Below are 15459 nucleotides of genomic sequence, written 5' to 3'. Positions count from 1 at the left end.
CCCTGCATTTTATTTTGAGGACCAGGGGAAGATCTTAGGATCTGGAGCTGGAAGAGACCTTAGAGATAATGTATGTCACTCATTCCTTCCCCTGAGTCTCAGATGAGGAACCATAAGAGGTGACTTGTCCAAAGACTACACAAATAATTGGTAGCAAAAATGGAATTCAAACTTTTCACTTCAAAACCATTCCCCCCCCAACAACACCAGTTTCCCATATATAATACTATAGGTCTGTAATTATAAATTCTTCCTTATGATGAACATAGACTTCATGAAATCAAAATTCTAGGACAAGACTAATAATATTAATATATGTTTAAAAACCATCTGGTTTAATAATTATAATGGATATGCAGTTTTAAGCTTAGAATTTTATATAACTGGCAGTTTCCTTTGATGTTCAGGTATTGAGTTTTCTAGATATATTTTCTAGTATTGAGTTTTCTAGAGATAAATTTTCTTTCTAGATTTAAGCCCACTATTTAAAAAAGATAAACAATTATGCATCAAATTTATTAATATCACTTATTTGATAGACTGGTTGCCAATATATAAGCAAAGAAAAATTTCTTTATGTTTAAGAACTCACAAATTGAAAAAAGCAAAAAGCCAACAAAACTAACCTCTCACCAAAAACAAAAAACCAAACAAGTAAAAAAAAAAAAGTCTGTCAACATAAGCTATATATCTAGAGTACAAAACACATTGAGAATTGTAATATATATTCTTTCATCCTTAAATTCCATTAGCTCTATAACTCTGATTAGATGAAGTCATCTGTAGACCTAAAAGAGAACCCACTCAATGTAATGCCCTTCTCCAGTAACACTCTGAGTATGGATAGCAATTAATGGGAATGAAGGTAGTAGCTTCTGGGATGTAGACGACTGTTAACTAGGAATTATGATTCATATTTCCAATTTTACTTCGGCTATGTCTAGAAGATAACTATGAGATATTAACCACTTTCATGCAAACTGACCTCTTCCTGTTTTGAACCACTGACCTAGAAATGACAGATTCTATAATCCATTACCAATCCTCTTGAGACTGCCTGTCTCCCTCCCCCATTTGGTTCCATATTTGAACCAGAGGGGAAGCCTCCATCTCTTATTCCCCTGGGGCCAGATTAGAAGCACAGTCCTTGAGGTGAAAGACTCCAAATTATATCATCTGATACTTAGCCTTTTTTAAATGAAAAGTTTTAATTTTGTCCCACTATGAGCCCAGATTAAAAAAAAAATCTTTTTAGAATAGTATTATAATTTCAGGTCTCTTTTGCTTCCATCATTTTTAAACTCTATACAGGTTTCTTAACCTTTTTGTTTGCCATTGGACCACTTTGGTCTATGGACTTTCTCAGAATGTTTTTAAATATATAAAACAAAATATAAAACATTACCAAAACCCCCTAAATATATTGAAATAGCTATAAAAATGTTTTTTAAAACAGATTTTGAACTTGAGGATAAGAATTCCTGATCCAAAATATAGTAAAGTACTTTAAAAATGTTGTCTGAAATTTAGATGCCATGTTTGAAGAACAATTGATGCATTTTTAGAGAAAAAAACTTTACAAATGAAAAGGAAATTTATTGGTTTACCTTGTGCTTTGCAATATATTTGTTTGTGACCAGGTTAAAATGAATCATTTAAAATGTTTCCAATTTAAGAAGCCCTTAAGGATTATAATTCTATATTATGAAGAATCCTTAAGCAATGTTAATAATCATTCCCTTATTTGCCTTTTTTTTGTATATTGGTCTTTCTGAAAACAAAACAATTCCTAAATATATCCATAAGCTAAAATGCAAACATAAAAGATTATGTATAAATTGGGCTCCCAAATATCTCCTAATTCATATATATATTAAAAACTTTAAAATATTGTACACATGTCTATATTTTACCTTCAAAAATTATACATGGTTTAGGTTCCACTCCCCTGCCCCTAGTTTATAAAGTATAAAAGAGAAGAGACTTAATGATGGATTCTTCGCCCAGATTAAAACCTTAACTGAGAGCCCAAGGTTTTAAGCACACAGCTGAAAAAGAATTTGATTAATAAAACTGATGCATTTAGTTTTAGGGGGGATGCAGGAGGTGACTACCAGTTGTAGAAGATAAATGGCAGTCTGTGTTTGAAATTTCCCTTTCATTATTCATAAATTTCCTTGAATACTTAGGAATATAACAAGTTTAGTTTGTATTATATTTTTCAACTTCTCTCTTAGGATATTCAGAAATAAATAAATGAAGTAGGTTAGTCTCAGTGAGTAAACAAAAGGCTTCCAACTGCTTAATTTCAATTTTCTCTAGCTATGAATAACAGCCTAAAAGTATGTTTACCTCTTTTTCCTCCAAAAAATAGTGGCAGGGCTATGGGGAGAAAGCTGGCTGAAGCTCAAAATACTGTCAGGGCTGGGAGAGCCTGGGTGGTTGCTCCAGATGCCCTTTAGACACCTTAGCAACTCTCCAAATTACAATAATACAAGAGGTTTTTTAAAAATCTGTTAAAGTAACGTTTATATATTAGCTTTAGTATATACAGTTTTTTTAATTAGCCTTTCAGGAAAGGAACTGGCAAAATTAAATGATCTATCCTAACTTGAGACACTGAGTGTTAAAGCTGTCACCCTCTTTGACAGCTACAGCCTCAAGCAGAGACTGTTTCTTCTGCATACTTCGGGATGACTCCAGTTCATACATAGTTGTCAAATTGAAAAGAACACTCTCATGGAGGTAGTGTTTAGGATCCTGCTGAACCATTCCTTCCAGTTGCCGGAGGGAATCCTTCAATTTCCCCAGATAAAGCAGACAAACAGCAGCATTGTTATTAGCCTAGAGAAACAGAACACAGACCATCAAATCAGACTAGAGTGACTAAATGTTTGGAAAGATAGCTTTTGTAATTAACTCAGAAAAACATTTACCTGTTCTTCTATACCCAAGTACTTTCCTAAACCTCGAGTTCTTTGTACTAGGATTTGTTTCTAACTAAGTGGTCCTGTGGCCTATATTGTGGTCAGTGTGCACTAAGGACTTAAAATCCCTCAGTGTAAAAGAAGGGTCACACTAGTTAGATAAAATAAATTACCTGATGCAAATGTAACTGAACATAAGGCAAAAAGAAGGAGACTTAGAAGTCATCTAAATCAACCTCTTTTTCTGACAGAAAGGAAAGAAAGCTAAGGCCCGGAGAAAGGAAATTGACTATTTTCAGGTCATATGGTTAGTTACTTAGTAGCACAGCTATTTTGTTGACTCCCATGTTCTAGGTGACTTGGAAGCAGAAATTTAATATGCTTATAAAAGACCTTCATTTAAATCTAGCTTCTTATTGATACTACTTTTGTGATCATGGTCAAGTAATTTAGGTTCTCAAGGCCCAAGACAACTCTCTAATCAATTTTATTTTTAATGGAGAGTCATCAAGGTACAATGGAAAGAGAGCTGGAAATTTTTTTTTAGAAGATCTGAGTTCAAAGTCTACTTCTGTCACTTATTCTACTCATGTGACTTTGGGCAGGCCACTTAATGTCCCTGGGATTCAGTTTTCTAATCTTTAAAATGATGGGGGATCTATGCATCAGCCTCTAGAGCTCTACCAGATGTCCTCTAGGGTTCTATCAGATGATCAAATTAGATCCTGTGAATCTTCAGAATGCATGAAGCCCAAAACTCTTCTAGACTTGTCCAATGCCCTTCTGTGAAACTTTACATAGTTCCTCTGTCAGAAAAAGGTTTAAGGTCAGGCACTGAGTTCCTCTAACACTTAACTTCTTCCTCTTCTCCTCCCCTGTTGGTGCTTAGCAGAATGTTCTACTTAAGTGTTTGCTTCATAAAAGTTTGTAGTACTGGGTTCTAAGGTTACTAAAAATTCTGCTCCTTAGGTAGTAGTTTACCACTGCATTTGTTGGTTCTATCCTCAGAATTTCTGTGAAGAATTTGTGAGCCTCTGCAAAGTTATTCTGTCCAAGATGAAGGAATGCTCTGTAATATAAGTGACACAAAAAGCAATTAACTTGGAGAACTCAAAAATGATAATATATCAAACAGAATTGATGGAGTGAAGCTGTCCCCTTCCCCCTACCCGTAACTTTAAAGATATGAGCATTTCTGACATTTGCTCTTCAAAGTGTAATCTTGAGCAGTCTGGGTGTTAATGCTTTCCAGACGGAGGTAGTGACATTTTAGTTGATTGAACCATTTTATACATTCTGGCTAGCAAAATAAAGTAAGTCTAACTTTCATTAATTTACACACAGGAACCCAACCTAAAATTACTTTCTGCTATTAAAACTGATACCTGCCTGATCTGTATTTTGAATTCCTATGTGTTCCCTACATACCATATATGACAACTCATATCTTAATAGATGTATAGGCACACAAGGTTTCACATTATTAAGATGTCATTTTACTCATAAAGTCAGATTTTGCAACCAAAAACCAAAATACATGAAACAAAATAGTGTCAGTCATCCAAAGCAGACATTTAACAAGATGGCCATATTAATGCAGCTATATTAGTAATAAAGATAATAAGAGTAGTAATAAGGATAACTAACATTTATATGGTGCCCACTATGCGACAGGGACTTTACAATTATCTCATTTGGCCTTCACAACAATCCTGGGAAATAGGTGCTATTAGTTTTTGTAATCCTAAGTCTATCTTGAATCCCGTCTCAGCCCTGACAGACATAGATAGGAAAGAAGTAAGAATGAGGCAGAAGCACAATTTAAAACTTCTGTAGGAGTTCTTCAAAAAATATAGGTTTAAAAACATACCTGTTCATTAAAACCATTATTTTACTCTGAAGTCCATCCAATTTCTGTGCTACTCTCTCAACATCTTGAAAATACTTTTCAGCCATCTTTATGTCTCCAATCTGATTTGAAAAAAAATTAAATAGTTAATAGACCAAATGAAAAACTCAAACTACATCAAAATACTTTTAAGGTGAATTAAATTACAATATGAAGGCATTAGAACATCAGGTAAGAGGAAACAGAAAACTTAGCATCTTACCAATCCTTTAACAATCGCTATTCTTTTCAAAGAAACATAAACTCACATAACAATAGTGGCTTGCATTTATTAGAAGAATTTATGCTTACAAAATTCTTTTTTGTAGATACTTTACTACAGGGTTATTATTAATTAATAATAATTATTAAATAAATTTTAATAAAACCATCATAAATTAATATATAAAATTAATGCAATAAAATACTTTTTTTCTGCTTTGAAATGAAAAGAATGGTATTTTAAAAAAGAATGTGAAACATGACAAGATTAATAACTTTTATTGGTCATTCTGAGACCAGCTGAAAATTTCATCTTCGAGTGAAAGAATCATTATGTCATTTGAGTTCTTCTTTAATGAATAAATGTTGAAGTTAGTCTTTGGGTGGGAAAGAACATTATTAGTACATTTACAAATCTCAGACTCCCCCCCCCACATTAGTGCAAAATACTTCCCAATTATGTATGTCTTGGAAACTTGAAGTGAATTCAAGAAAAATCAGCTATTTAAAACAAAGTTCTTTCATGTTCCAAGATTCTAGTAACAAAGAAAGAGGCTTTGAATATACCTGAGGAAAACTTGGTTCTAGTTTTGGCTTTGTCACTGTGTTTGTATCATATGGGCAAATCATTTACTTTCTCTGAACTTCCTTTTCCTTTCTAAAATGATAGAAGTTGTACTAGATAATTTCTAAAATTCCTTTCTGGCTCTTTCAGCCTCTATATTTATTTTCTGGTCTTTTTTTTTTAATGCAATGGCTTCAGTATAATGAAATTTGATTGCTGCAGTTTGCATTTTGATTAGAAAAAAACTGAGGTGAGCTATAAATGAGTTGACAGTTCTTTTGTCCTGTCATCAGAAAGAAATTATCCTTCAATTCTACTCATACCTCTCCATCTCATTATGTATTCTAACCTCCTAAACAAGACTGACCTAAATTCTCAAATTACCCACCCCCAAAAAAACAATATACAGAAAGATACAAGAGTTGAGAGAAGGAACAACATGAAGTTGGTGTATGAAAAATTCAATTCAATAAAACATGGACTAAGCACATCTGGTGTGAAAGTCACTGTCTAAGTGCCAGGTATACAAAGATAAGAAATGATACAATTCTTGAATAAAAAAGTTTTCAAAAAGTTGGGAGGGGAGGAATATATATAAAATATTCCCACAAAAAAAAGAATGTGATACAAAATGGAAATGACAGAAATGGGAGGGTCAGGAAAAATTGAAAGAAAAATTTGAGGATAAACTTTACTTTCTGAGTCTGGAGCACTCTCTCTTGTTAATGAATTAAAAAACACCATGGGTCATTCTTATCTTCTATGATAATGAAATTTGGTAGAAATAAATATTAGAAATAATGGAGTTTATTGTAATGGGATTTTCAGAACTTGAAACTAGATAATTAAGTTGAAATGACAATTTTTTTTACCAAAACTAGCAAATTTGTAATGAAAGATATTAGTAAAATCTTAGTCATATGCTTTCTTTTCTAATGATATCCTTTATAATTGGAATGAAGGCCTGCTTCCGTATAGTCAACTTAACTAATATACAACAAATGAAAGAATTCATTTTTAAGTGACAGAATCAACTCTTTGAAAGCAATTTTCAGGGAGAAAAATTTAAAAAGCTTATAGTGCATCTGACTAGTTGGAGGAGAAGAGGGAAGCAGATTGTTTGAGTGCTGGCAACCATGTGCCTGACTGCTAATGCTCATATGTGCATCTTTCTCCATCAAGAAAGCCTGAATATTTATTCCTACTCATAATTTTAATGCGGATGCATAGTCAAGATCACAGTATCACAAAGGGCACTAATGAACAATATCTAATGTCCACAGGATACTCTGATCATGTAAACAATATGAAGTCACACTCTTTTACAACAATTCCCTCATTTTTTATGATTGCATACTTGAAATTTTTGTGCTGAATTCCCTCCAAGGCATTTCAGTCTAGTAAGGCAAGTGACTACTTCAAGATTTGGTGCTCTTATGAAATGAAAAAAAAAATCCCAGGAATCTGACATTATTGTTTTCTTTTTCCATTATTTTCCTTTCTGAAACAAATAACTACTCCTTTATTCTGAAATAGACAGACCACATCTGTATTCAGTTATGGACATAACAATGTATGAAAAATACTGATCACAGAGGCTATCTGGATGTGGGCATCAGGGCAATGAAAAGCCTTGAGGAGCATTATTTGAAAGAATTGGGTTCTTTAGTTTAGAGAGAGAAGACTAAGGGAATCATGATGGACACGATGGATTATCTTCAAGCGTCTAAAGGGCCAATTGGTTGGTTGGCTGTCATCCTTTGTTCTCAAAGAGGACTAAAATACCATCAATCACTATGTTGGAATCAAGGTATAGTGTGTCCAACTTGTGGCTGATCAGACTAATATGATCTTGGAAGGCTGTACCAGAGGTAAGGCACAAATAGTCCACGTGAACATTTGGAGTGGAAATATCTCTAAATTTGTACTTCTCACATTTCTTTTGAGATATTACAATTCTGCTTTGTTCACAGACACGTGAAAGAGGGATTATATTTGTTATGTCTGCTTCTATAAGGCAGAGCTAACAGCATTGGGTGGAAGCTGCAAAGAGTCAATTTTTTTTGATTTTCAAAAAGACTCCCTAACCAGCAGAATTTTTAAGTAAAACAGGTTGCCTAGGAAGGTAGTCCTCTTAACTGAGGGATTTAATCAGAGGCTGGATAACTACTTGAGGGGTGTTTTATAGTGGGGTGAGATTCCTTTTGGGCATGGACCTAAAATTTCATGACTGTGATTCTCTTCTGGTATCCCTTTCTTTTCGTCTGCCTCAACTGTGGCTGTTTCTTAATGTTTAATCTTCAGCTTCTGTTCTTTTCTATCTATGTTCTCTTTCTCTTGTTAGCTGCACTGAGCATTGTATCTGACATATAGGAGGCACTTAATAAATGTTTACTGGTTGATTACGTTTATGAATTTAGCCATGGTGATCACTGCAAGATTTCTATCTTTAGTGCTAACTTCTGTCTTTATAAATCCAGGATTGTATTTCCAAATAGAGTGAAAATTTTCCCTTGGATAGCACCTCAAACTCAAAATATTCAAAACTGACATCATCTTTCTCCCCACTAATCCTCCCCACCCCATCCCAGGAGGTTGAGGGGAAAGGAAAAGAATATGGGAAATCAGTTATCTAAACTCAGTTTCAAATTCATCTTTGACTATTCCTTTATTCTTAATTCTTAAATTTGATGAGTAGCCATTTCTTCTCCCACCGTTAATTCTTCCTACATATTGCCATTCATATCCACTCATTATTTCCTTACTGCAATCACCAATCCTTATGATTTTACATCTGACCATACTGTATTAGGGTCTTACTGCTTTGGTTGCCTTCTTCATCTTCTCCTTCTACTAAGTTTTCTTTACCACTGCCAAATCATTCTCCCTAAAACACTTCTTTAATCTTATCACCATGACCTAATCAAAATCTTCAGTGGTTTCCTATTGTTTAGAACCCAAAGTTTTAAGAGCCTCATACTTAATGTGGGCTACAATATGTTCCATCCAATCTGTACTTCCCTCTCATTTACTCCCATTGGAACTGTCTGCTTCAACTAAAGTGGGTTTTTTTTGCCCTTTCTAATGAAACATGTCTGCCACTGCAACTTACCACCTCTTTTCTTTCTACTCTGACAATTCAACTCCTATTCACTTTTCAAGAATTAGCTCAATGAATTGTTTTTCAGGAACTTTCCCTGCCCACTCTAGGCCACAGTATTCTTTTTTCTATTCTGAATTCCAATGGCAAATTATTTATACCACTTATCTGACAATGAACTAGGTAATCAATTAATATTCTGATAAGCACTTAATAAGGATCTACTACTACAAGGTGGTGGGGATACCTTCTTCAAGTTTACCTTCTATAGAGGGATATAATATATACAACATCTATATTTTATACTGTCATGAAGCTATTCATACATATCACTTAGTAAGATGTGGGTTCCTTAAAAGCCCGACTGTGGTTTAGATTTATTTCATTGTATACTCTGTTCATGCCTAGCACATATACTACATACTTAATTATTTTTGGAATTGATGAATTAGTGAGAACTAATATGTCAAGTAAAATCTAAATAAATTTTAGCATCATAGACCTGGGAAAAGCCTTACAGGATATCTAATACTATCTCTAATCTGAGCTTGTCAACATTTTCTGAGATGATCATCTGGCATTCTGCTTGCTTAATGGAAGTTATTATCTCACTACTTTAAGGGTTGCACTCCTGGATAGTTATAATTGTTTGCAAATTCTTTCTTATATCTCTGTCTCTATTTAACTGTCACCTATCAGTCCTATTCTCTGGAGCAATACAAAACAAATTTATATCCTCTTCTATGCCAGTCCTTTAATATTTGAAGAAAAATAGTCTTGTCTGTCTCCAGGCTAAGCTTCCCCATTTCTCCTGACAAACAGTTAAAGGCCCTTCACAATCCTGGCTGCCTTACCTAACATGCTCTATCAATGCTCCTCTCAAAATACAGTGTTTCAAAGTTAGCAATATTTCAGACGTGGTCTGAGTAGTTTAGAGAAATAATAACAATACTTTACTTTCTGAGAGTGATTTATGGATGTCAAAGCACTTTCACATACATTATCTTAGGTGATGCTTACAAGAAATTCAATCTAGAGGGAAAGGATTATTTCTATTTTGTAAAGGAGGAATGGAATGAAGACCTGGAAGTATAAAAGTCACATGACTTGCCCAAGGTCACAGAACTACTAAATACTTGTGTCAAGATTAATTTTGTCTTCTGATGTCTATTTGTATGTTTTCCATTATAATACAATTTCAACACTACACTTCTATGAATGTAAACTCAGAGTGTATAACTAATTCTCACATATATTTTATATTAACTGCCATTAAACTCTAGTCATAAACATATTGGTTCAATACAGTGTTTCTAGACATTTAGGTGTTAAGATTTATTTCACAGATTTTACACATGAAAAACATTTTTCAATTTTCAATTTCAATTTTTCAACTTACCATTTCAGAAAAGCTTTTACTTGATTAGCTTAATATGAGTTAGGTTGGTTAAGTAGCTAGACAGGTAGTGTCCATTCCAGAAAGACCTGGTTTAAATCCGGCATATGACACATATTAGAAGGGTAGCTGCTGGGTGAATCACTTAACCTCTCAATATACTAGGATGACAAACTCCCAACCCAAGCCGCAGAATGTAAATGGGAAATATTTAACAAAATAAAGAGTATACAATACATTACAAATAATGTTAATTTGTGGCCAAGATGCATGGGATCTGATTCTCTGCTTGCTTTTTTTTTCCTGCTCCCCAAATATAGATATTTGGCAAGGTTTTATCCAAATCTTTCATTCTGTTTTATTCTAGTGGTGGTGGAGAAGGTTTGGGGACAAAAATTTGTCTTTCACCTTCATTCTTATAATTGATTGATAATAGCTGTCCCTTTTAAATAGAGGCTCCACTATGTTCTTCACCCACTGTCTGTTATATCAGTAATAGAATATGGGTAAAGCTGAGATTCCTAATTATTACTGTATTTTTAATTCATTTGGGACAGTTCCTTATTTCAGGGCATATTACTCAAATGGAACTGTGATCTCATTGATTCAGGAATTTCTTTCAATGATATAGGCCTCATCCAAAAATGCAACTTGTTTTTATGTTTTCCCAAAATACTCCATTCATGCTGGAGGACTCTCCGCTTTCTTTTGACAATTGTAGTGATACATGCCATCCCCTCTTCTTGCCACACACCAACCAGCTCATTTTCTTTTCCTTGATGACTGTTTTCTCATATATTATAGTCCTTGCAATAAACTCTTTTGGGGGAGAAAGAGAAAAAAACTTCTATTCAACATGATTTAGAAAGAGGGGAGAAAAAAAGAGATTGCAATATATATAAGTTCATATTTTGCTATTAAGTGTCCCATATTTATGTACTACACATATGTCATATAGATAGAGTCTTATATTTATGTTGCATTTAGTATTATTTTGCCTTTAAAAGGAAAGAGCAGTAAATGTAGGCTGCTTATGGAAATAAGGAAAATCTGAGTCATGGTTTATCTATTTTTTAAAATATATTTCTTTTTGATAAGAGATTCAAAAGGCATATTCAGAACTAGATGTCTTTTGTGCCTCATTCTAATATAGAGATACTAATTTTGTGGCTACCATTCAATCGATAATATTAAATGTCTGCTATCTTCCAGGGATTGTGTTAGGTGCTAAGGATATAAAACCAAAATGGTCCTTGTGTTCAAGGAGTTTACATTCTATGAAGAATACACAAAATGAACACAAATAAACACAAAGTATATAAAATATAGACAAAGGGAAGTTAGGGAAGAACATTAGTAAATGAGAGTCAGGAATGGGAAGCAACTGTCCAAGGACAGAGGAGTGGAAGATGGAATACTGTGTGGAGGAAATACAAAAAAGGTTTGATTGCCTGGAATGTAGAGTGTGAGAAGAAATGTATATACCTTAAAGAGGGCTGGGAGTGAGGTTATGAAAATTAGGTAGAATATTGATTATTATTTGATTAATAATTAAGACTTAAATTACTCACAGGAATCAGTAATTTTGAATTACAGCAAGCTTTTGAATTACAGCAAACTGTATAGGCCTTAGCATAAGAATTTATGAGAACCAAATTTCCCTATTTTTCTAGACTATAGCCTGGACTTTTGCCCTGGATGGGAAGAAGGGTGAGTCCCTGGAGTCATGATATTTTGCCTGAATAAGTTAGGACTTGCTTTACATTGGATTTTCTAGAGAACACTGATCAACTTTGTGTTTTTTCCCCATAGCCTCGAGTTTGGAGGTCCTCTCTTCTGGGTCAGGCCATTTATTTCATCCTCACCTATGATACAGGTGAATTAATGTCTTAGTTTAGTTTTCATCAAAAAACTATTTTTAGTTCCTAATATAAACTATTACCTTTTCACTGTATAAAAGAAGGCTGCTCTGTCTGTATCTTTTGAGTGCTGGGAATCCTTGGATCTCTTTTTTTATTATTAACTGCTAGTGTGGCTAATAAATTGATTATGCTTGGACTTTTGTGCCTCAGTTTCTCTTTATCACGGTCTTGGCAAATATGAAGTGCTTTAAATGTCAGCTAGAGGAATTTATATTTTACCCTTGATACAACTGGGAGCCACAAGGGTTCAAGAAGTGATATGGTCAGATCTAACCTTTGGGAATTTCAATTTTGTAGCTACTAGGGAGATTTAATGAAGAGAAGAGAGACTGGAGGCATAGAGGGGAACACTTAGTAGGCTACTCCATCAGTCCCTTATCTTCTACATGAGTTCTAGTCCTGCATCTTAATTCCTTATTAGACATTTCTTCCTGGACCTCTTATTAGCATTTACAACTCTATGTATGCCACACTCCCTATCCAAATAGTTCCTTTGCCTGACTCACTTATTTGTATTATAAAGCACCCATCTAAGATGGTCAGGAAGTGGGAAACCTCCCCAACATTAGGGGCACCCTTTTTCCTCCTGCCCCTTCTTCAGCACATTTGATAAGTTATCCAGGACTGCTGAGGGATAAAAGGACACCCCTCTCCTCCACAGGGACATGTAGTCCTTGTACATAATAGGTATTTAAAAAGTGATCTTTCTCTTCCATCTATCCCTTTTCTCCCTCCCTCTCACTATCTAAGTTGGAAATCTAAGAGTTTTCTTTGATGACTTTTAATTCAATTTAAAAACATTTAGTGCCTACCACATGCAGAGGAGTTCACTACCTAGGCCCTCTGATACCTAATCAATACTTGCTTTGAGTTGTTTCTTCATCTATTCCTTTCTATTTCCCTTGTCAGAGAAAAAACTCATACTCATTATATTATACTTAGGCTACTTTCAATACTATTCTCCTAAATGATTATCTGGCTCAGTTTAGGCAATAATGATTGCTATTCTTCCTACAGTATAGCTCTGATCTTATCACTCTCTTGCCCAAAATTATTCACTGGCTCCTTTACTACCTATTGTTATTATGTCCAAATTGCTACATTCAGATACTGCTCTAATTTCATTCCAGACCCACTTTTCCATTCTCTTTTCTCACTACACTACTCTCTCTACTCTCTCTCTCTCTATATATATATATCTATATCTATCTATCTATCTATCTATCTATCTATCTATATATATATATATATAAACAACTATGTAGTCTATTCAAACTGAATTGTATATAAAATTTATGTAACTTTAATGTCTGCAAAATGTTTCATTTCATTGTCTCACTTGAGACTTGCAACAACTGTGGGGTAAAAACCTTCCATCTTCTGTTGTTTCTATCATAAGTATCCCTTAAAGTTCAGCACTGAAATTCTATCTTTGAGAAAGACCTGTTTAAATGTTTCACCTGAAGTGAAGTTAACCCCTCTACTGAATTACTAAAATATTTTTAAATACTACTCATAGATCATTTATCATGCAAAGACATAGCTTTGTATTAATAGATATTTATGCGGACAAAGAGTATGGCCATAAATTTCTTTGTATTCCATATATTGGCCAATAGATTATGAATGAAGGAATTTAATGAACTAGAGACCAACTGGAACCTTGAAAGGCAGGTGAAATACACAATCCTAAACATTCAAGATCCTCTAGAACATGATTTCCTAATATACACTCCATTATATAATCCATCCCTCCATATTGCCCAAACAAGCTCTGGGTATTCCCCCTTAACTACAATTTCCATTCCCTACTACTTTACACCTATTTTCTCTCAGTCATCAGTGATTACTTCCTTGCCTGAACTCTTGCAGCCGTTATATAAATATTTCCTACTTTGCACTTAGTATATGCCAGAAAACTTTTGGATTGTCTTTTTATATCTATTGTCTATACTATAATTTTGAGAACAGGAAGATATTTTCATATATAGGAAAATACGCTATACAAAGGAGGGCTCAACTTACGTTTGTTGATGAGAGTGGTGACAAAATATCGAGTTAAAGGTTACTTCTGAAAAGTGCAGGCTTTCAAATAATTAGTGTGGCCCCCAAAAATGCATCCTATTATTTTTTTAAAACTTCCTAACCAGCAAGCAAATTGCCCGAGTACTGAAGGGGAAGAAATGGAATCCCTAACCTTTAAAGGAGAAAGAATGAATGCTTCTAGGAAAGTTAGCAGATAATAGATAACTTTGAGTTTAGTAAATATAATTAGAATTCTGTGTCTTGTGCCAGGGAAACTAGGAAATGGTCAGGAGATTAACCTGGAGTGATAGTATAGTGGAATAAAAGTCCCTCAGCTTCCATTACCTGATTAGATACTGTGAGTGACCTGGAATAGATGAACTGAAATTGGACTACTTAGGGAAAGAGGTAGAGACAGGACGAAATGTTTGGGGATCTGACCTCTTAAATGGTTTCAGTTCTGAGAGTCTCTGAAGGTTTCCTTGAGTTAACCATTCAAAAAGTCTCCAAGAAGCTGGGATAGTGTTCAGCATTTTGCCCCTCCCCTTATCCTTAGTATATTAATTTTAGGAATTCAAAGCTTTGTGAATTAACTGGCATTGGATACTCTCTCCTCTGATACAAACAGAAATTCACCTGCAATTCAAAAGAATGCTAAAAGCACCCATGACTGAAAAATCATTTCCATATAAGATAAAAGGGTGAGAAATTCTTCAAATGCAACTAGACTGGTCCTTGTATGCCTGACAAGTGCTCCATCACTGGCCATCTTGGAAAGTTTTTCAATTTAGTAGGATCTCCCTAGAGCTTCTGTTCTACAGACAGTATCCTTGAGAATCTAGTACTACTAATGAGTGCCCCACAGTAAGGCATCAAAATGGAACTTTATTGGACTATCATTTCTCTTTTTAATTAGTTGTCTAATGTAATATATATATATATATATATATATATATATATATATATATATATATATATATATATATATATATATATATTTTAATCAGCCAAGGATCTTGTATCCTGTTTTAGAAGAATATTTTCTTCCTTGTTCCCTCAAAACTATGGTATTTATTTTTAACCTGTTGATGTTGTTGTAATTTTTGAGGGGCATTGGCCTTCAGTTAGTCATTAGTCTTTCCTTTCTAGGACACAAAATGGATAATTACTTGGCATAAGTGAATCACCTTGAAGTCCTGAGTTTGTCATGGCTTTCTGTAATTTCTCTTCCTATTTTTTTTAGTTGGAAATTATAGTCTAAAAGAATTCCAAAGAGGTTCCATGAGAGTTAGGGAGAAATAAACATAAAGAACTAAAGGAGAATGTTTCTCAATATGTTTAAACATTATAATACTTCTTAAATTCCTTAATTCAGGAGATTAGTTGGAAAAATTCCCCAGGGATATCAATGTCT

The 15459-nt window shown here is 34.0% G+C and overlaps 1 protein-coding gene across 4 annotated transcripts in view; it reads right to left on the bottom strand.

The window, feature by feature from the left end:
* Positions 1 to 497: 497 nt before the first annotated feature.
* The window catches only part of TRAPPC12 (trafficking protein particle complex subunit 12), a 152359-nt gene continuing 137397 nt past the window's right edge, over positions 498 to 15459 (bottom strand). For all 4 annotated transcript variants that reach the window (XM_074209583.1, XM_074209580.1, XM_074209582.1 and 1 more), the window contains 3 exons: positions 4798 to 4898; positions 3909 to 3996; positions 498 to 2844 (listed from right to left, as the gene is read on the bottom strand). In XM_074209583.1, coding sequence (XP_074065684.1) covers positions 2602 to 2844; positions 3909 to 3996; positions 4798 to 4898 — 432 coding nt within the window. In that variant the 3' untranslated portion in view covers positions 498 to 2601. The remainder of the gene's footprint in view (positions 2845 to 3908; positions 3997 to 4797; positions 4899 to 15459) is intronic.

The sequence above is a fragment of the Macrotis lagotis genome, chromosome 1 (assembly GCF_037893015.1).
Source record: "Macrotis lagotis isolate mMagLag1 chromosome 1, bilby.v1.9.chrom.fasta, whole genome shotgun sequence".
Taxonomy (NCBI): domain Eukaryota; kingdom Metazoa; phylum Chordata; class Mammalia; order Peramelemorphia; family Peramelidae; genus Macrotis; species Macrotis lagotis.
The sequence above is the reverse complement of the archived record's forward strand: the minus strand, read 5'-3'. Positions and strand labels throughout refer to the sequence as shown.